Genomic DNA, 5958 nt, shown 5'->3' with positions numbered 1-5958 from the left:
CTGAATGAATTTCAGAATAAAGGTCCTGAATGAATTTCAGAATAAAGTTCCTGAATGAATTTCAGAAAAAAGGTCCTGAATGAATTTCAGAATAAAGTTCCTGAATGAATTTCAGAATAAAGTTCCTGAATGAATTTCAGAATAAAGTTCCTGAATGAATTTCAGAAAAAAGTTCCTGAATGAATTTCAGAAAAAAGTTCCTGAATGAATTTCAAAATAAAGTTTTTGAATGAAAGAATTTAATATCTTTCATCTCCAGTTCATAATCTGAGGGGAGTGGTGGGGCAGAGGTTAAATAATGTGGGCCTGCGATCGGAAGATCGCTAGTTCAACTCCCGGTACCGACAACATAAAAAATGTAGGTGGGAAAAGTTAATCACCCACACCTGCCTCCATCCTCATTTGCCCCACTCCGGACCCTTGAGCAAGACCCTTAACCCCCACCATCTGCTCCCCCGGGTGCCCTAGATAGCAGCTCCCTGCTCCACACAGAGGGATGTGGTAGCTCAGTGGTCTGTGGTTGTGTCAGGAAGAACATCCGGCATAAAATCAATTTCCAAGTCTTCGTGTGACTTAGTTCGCTGTGGCGACCCCTGATGAAGGGAGCAGCCGAAAGAAGAAAAATAAATAAATAAATAAAATCTCCAGTTCATAATCTGACCAACAGATGAGAAGAATCTGAGCTCAAAGGACGAGGCTGAAGGTCAAAATTGGATGGAGGTGATTTTTGAGCCCTCAGGGGCCCCTGCATTGAAACCAGGTCTGGTTCAATTCTGAGTTCAGGAACTCTTCCACAGATCATTGTCTGTAAACACAGTTCATCCACAGATGCTGCTTAAAGCTCTATCAGACAAAGAAGAAGCCAGATGTGAAGACCATCCAGAACCGCTGCTGTCGTCTCTGGACCAGAGCTCATTTCAACTGGACTGAGGTGAAGTCCAGAACTGTTCTGTGGTCAGGGAGGTCCAGATCTGAAGTTCTGTTTGGAAACCACATTCTCCGTACTAAAGAGCAGAGGGACCATCCAGCCTGTTATCAGCTCAGAGTTCAAACTGCTGCCTCTCTGATGGTATGGGGGTGCATTAGAACCTCCAACATGGGCAGCTGGCACATCTGGAAAAACTCCATCAATGCAGGAAAGTATCTACAGGTTTCAGAACATCTACTCCATCCAGATGGTGTTGTTCAGGGAAGATGCTGCAGATCAGCAGGATGATAACCTTCATGCTGCATCGGTTCCAGCAGCTGAACCGTCTGCTGCACTGCAAACCGCTCACCAATCAGATTTCAGAATCAGAATAAGCTTTATTATCATTGTACCAAAATACAGTGAGATTATTCATTCAACCTTTCTTTAGACAGATAAGTCACATTGAGCCTCGAAGACTCATGTACAAGTGAGATCTGTTTAGACAGACAAAAAAGTAGTGAAACTGGACACGTAGGATTTGGAGGCAAAAAAATTCCTATCAGACTCTTTCTTCTTGGCTGAGGAGAAAAACTCTGATATTAAAAAACACCTCACACAAACAAGCACATAGTGACGTAGACATTCCGCAGGGGGAGAGATGACGAGAGCGATGAGCAATGTTCAAGGATGCACTCGAGGGCACCGTAAGAGTTCTGATAAGGATGGAATAATCAACCAGTACCCGGTGAGATCCATAAACATTCTCGAGGGATGTTGGGGAATGGCCAAGGATAACGCCTATGGGAATTGAAGAGTTCTGAAATGATGACACAATGTTTATTCAGCTGGTTACATCTGGTTATCAGTTGGAAATTCCTCGATGGTAGGGGGAGGGGTGGGGCAAAGCGTCAGATCACATGTTCTCCAGGCAAATTCAGATGAGATGGACTTCAAGGTCAGCCAGGGGAGTCAAATTCAGATAAACACACAGTTGTTTTGGGGACAGACAGAACTTAATGACATCTACCTTGAGTCTGTGTTGGTCCACTCGGGTTCCGAAATGTCCAAATTACATGGCCACACCAAAAGAACATGCCTGAGTAAAATCCCTGAGATCTGATCCATTCTGCCAAAAGCATTTGAGTCTGGGTACTCGAGGCACGAACCAAGCCATCATAAAGGCAAGCAGCGTGATCGGGTCCAAATTTGCTGCAGACGACTTCCTTGTTTGTAGATAAACCAGAGACCAGCCGAATCCAAAAAGCAGGAACCAGCTATTGTAAATCCAATTATAAATGTTTCCTTAAAATCCACAAATGGCAGCAGAGATAGACACATCATCAAGTCCTCAGGTCGATGAGATATCCAGCTGCGTGAGTGCCAACAGGGCAAATCGGCTCGCCCAAAGCCTGTCTTCTCATCTAAGAAATTGTATCCATTGTGTTGAGGGACCAACTGATCAAATCAAGTCCACAATTATGGTTCGGAAGACATGCAAGAGAGGCTCAGAAGCAGTTTCACCGACAGACAGAGCAGCAAAGCAAAGCAGAGAGGGAGAGGAGGGGAAACGTATCCGACCTCGGCGAGAGCAAGTGGTGAATTATGTTCGTACAGACGTCCAAAAGATGGGCGGAGTGCACATTTTTCCCCCCCCCCTTTTTTTATCTAAAAAAGTACTCTGAAAAAGGATAAGGGGCCGCGCTACTGTAGCAGCAACAGAGTACTTTTTTAGATATAAAAGGGGGGGGGGAATCCATGAGGATAAATAGTGGTATTACAAAAAAAATCTCTTCACACCACACGATTAAAGACATCAAAAAACTACAAGCAGCACATTTATAAACACATTACATATGCATTTGATTTTTAAACTCGGCATTAAAATAATAAAACTCGAGTAGAACTCGAGTACTTGATGACTTCATAGGATCTAAAGATACAAAAATAAATAAAACAGCAAAAAAGGTCATTATTTACAAAAAAAGACCAACAAAATGTGTGCGTATATTATGCTCCTACTATTTATCATACTGCAAATAAGTCAGAGGAAAACTAAACTATTAGTTATTATTATTAAGCTGCAAAACTGAAAGAAACTTGCAGCACATCAAAAATGAAACTTAAAAACAGTGGGGCGGACGACCACCCCGCACCACTGCCAGCTGTGGTGCGCATTAGGTTTAGTTTTAGAGATTAATATGGTTATATGTTTTTTTATAGGTTTAGAGATTAATATTTTTTGCTTTTAGTTTGTGAAACAAGGTCAGAGGAAGCTGGTTCTGGTTCGGTCGATTGGACCCGGTGTTACACCATATTCTGTGACCTGCAACAGTGCATGCAACACCGCCCCCTACAGTCACAATATACAGCGGTCACAGAATATGGTGTAACACCGGTTCGCAACGATCTCCAAAACAGTCAGGAAGTTGATTCATTTTCTGTTTCCTTATGGTAGTTAAACCGGAAGATTCATCTTTAGTGAAATATTTCCAAACTATTGATGCATTTCTATCTGTTTGACAAGACTGGGCCTGCTCCGCTCAGTCCATCTGCTGGGAGGAATCCATTATGTAACCCGCGCCCATTGCGTATCACGTGACGCATTGATGTAACGGTGACGCAATGACGTCACCACGAATACTCGACGTGAAATTAAAAAACTTGATAGATGTCCTAAAAATCGATGTGTAGATTACTTGAGTAGTCTGTTAAAGCCCTAATAGACATAGCTTTTCCTTACTTTACACATAACCCAGGAGAAATTTGATGTCAGCCTCCTTCCAGGCCAAATGGGGGAGTCAGATTCAGATACGCCACAATTGTTGATTTTTCTTGTTAGCCTTGAGTTCTGCTGGTACTCGCAATCCAAAATGGACAGATTTGTGGACATGCCACAGGTCCGTGCTTATAAGCTCCCTTCAAGGTCGTCCCCAACATGCTGGCGAATCCCAGAAGTCGCAGGTGGGCTGCGATTCTCACAAAACTTCCAACTTATGGTTTAGCTTGTAAATCAGCTGATTTTGAGTTTTCGAAGCACAAACCAAACCTTCACACAGGGTTGACACTTTTGTCATGACCGAAACTGCAGCTGTCTTCTTCAATAGCCAATAACATACGAACCACCGATGCCAAAAAGCAGAAACCCTGCTATCATGATTCCAGTGATATAAACATCTTTGGCATCCTCCTGAGACAATACAGAAAGACACACCAGTTCCCAAACTCCATGATGTATCCAGCTTCGTGTGTCTCAGCGGGGCATAAGGGCTCTCTAGGACCCTGTCGCTTTGTTGAAAATATTTTAATGACTGCGTTGAAAGTCCAGCTGACTAGATCCATGACAGTAGTTTTAGTTTTGGAAGATGTGTAAATAGGAGCGCCGATACACAGACAGAGAGCAAAAAAAGCAGGAGGAGGACAGGAGAGCAGGAGGAGGAAGAAAAAGTGTCCGCCTTGCATGAGAGCGAGTGAGGAAAAAATTGTGTTTTTATTGCATTTTATACCACATGACGACTTTTTGAATTAGGTTTGTAAACTGTATTTGATATTAGAATGACACAGTTAGAAATTAAACTCAGCTGAAGTTATAAAAAGACATATGATTCAGTTTTATTTGTAAAATAAATCATGATTCGTTTCCCCCTCAGTGTAGCTCAGTCTCACCTCTTCAGGTCGCGCTCCGGCTGAACAACTCTCCCCACTTTAGCCATTTTCTTCATCGCCTCCTGAAATATAGATTGCAAAATTAAATGCCACTTACCGGTAATAAACCATGCTGCCCATGCTCTAGTCTCACATTAACCATGACCTACTTTTTGTACAAACACAGCAGAACTACATGTTGTAATCAACCTTTGCTGTCTAAACCAGCAGAGTCCAGGCAGCCGAGAAGATCAGACACAACAGCCTGCTGTCATAACGTGATGAACTCTGTGACCCTGGTGAAAATGAATCCTCAGCTCCATTCTGAATCATAACTACATGAAATCACTTTGTGTGTGTAGTTTCAGAACATCCAGCAGATGGAGACACTGAATTTCCCATTAATTCAGTGTTGTTCCACAGCTTTAGTTTTGGTTCTAATTGGACCAAAAACTGTAAAATTAACTGTTCGTAAATGAATACATGAATACAAGCACTGAAATATTCAGTCACTTACCCATTTACCCATCAGGGAATATTTTATAAACTTAATTACAATGAACCTTTTATAAAAGTATATACTGTGTGTCAGGGGTGTCCAGACTTTTTCATCATGGAGCTCCTTTTAAAATGATCAAATCAAAGTGATCTACCTGCTATAAGGCCCCGTTTACACGAGAACAACCTCTGGAAACTTTAGTGTTTTAAAATGAGCGGGTTTACACAAAAACACTGTAGTTTCCATGTCAGTCGGGTTGCCAGATAAGAAATTATGAAGTATATTACTGTGGCTTTAAAATGATAGTATTTTGACCTAAGCTGTCATGTGCTGAGTAAAGAAAAGATGAGGTGTGTGTTGTGTTTGTTGAACATGTGCACAGAAAAGGAGGGGGTAAATAAGACGTTTTAAATTTATCTGGTAACCCTCATGGCACATGCAGCTTCTCCATGATCACAGTTACCTCCAAACTGGTGAATACATCAACGTCTCTTTGGAACTGGATTTTATAAGTTTTGCTCCTACATGCTGAAAATGGCTGAGCAGCACAAAAACTCTGCTCTCTGACCCAGCATTTTTCAGTCAGGTCATCTGGACAGTTTCCTCTGTTTTTTTTGTGCTGAAATGTTTTGCCTTCAATCCTGAAGCCTTCCGGATCGAAAGCGAAACATTTCAGCACAAACAAAAAAAAAAAGAAGAAACTGTCCAGTTGACCTGACTGAAAAATGTTGGATTGTATACCTGGATAATTGAGCATGGACTTTGTTGTCTGCTCTCTGACATTTATTATAACTGTTGTTATTTATTATAACTGTTGTTATTTATTATAACTGTTGTTATTTATTATAACTGTTATTATGTATTATAACTGTTGTTATTTATTATAACTGTTGTTATGTATTATAAC

General features: G+C 41.4%; 1 protein-coding gene across 1 annotated transcript in view; it reads right to left on the bottom strand.

Annotated features, from left to right (window-relative positions):
- Positions 1 to 5958, bottom strand: part of fggy (FGGY carbohydrate kinase domain containing) — a 32409-nt gene that overhangs the window by 1620 nt on the left and 24831 nt on the right. Inside the window, exon 13 of the mRNA XM_037682096.1 lies at positions 4574 to 4635. Within this exon, the coding sequence (XP_037538024.1) occupies positions 4574 to 4635 (62 nt within the window). The remainder of the gene's footprint in view (positions 1 to 4573; positions 4636 to 5958) is intronic.

Source organism: Nematolebias whitei, chromosome 9 (assembly GCF_014905685.2).
Source record: "Nematolebias whitei isolate Nwh7 chromosome 9, NemWhi1, whole genome shotgun sequence".
NCBI lineage: Eukaryota > Metazoa > Chordata > Actinopteri > Cyprinodontiformes > Rivulidae > Nematolebias > Nematolebias whitei.
The sequence above is the reverse complement of the archived record's forward strand: the minus strand, read 5'-3'. Positions and strand labels throughout refer to the sequence as shown.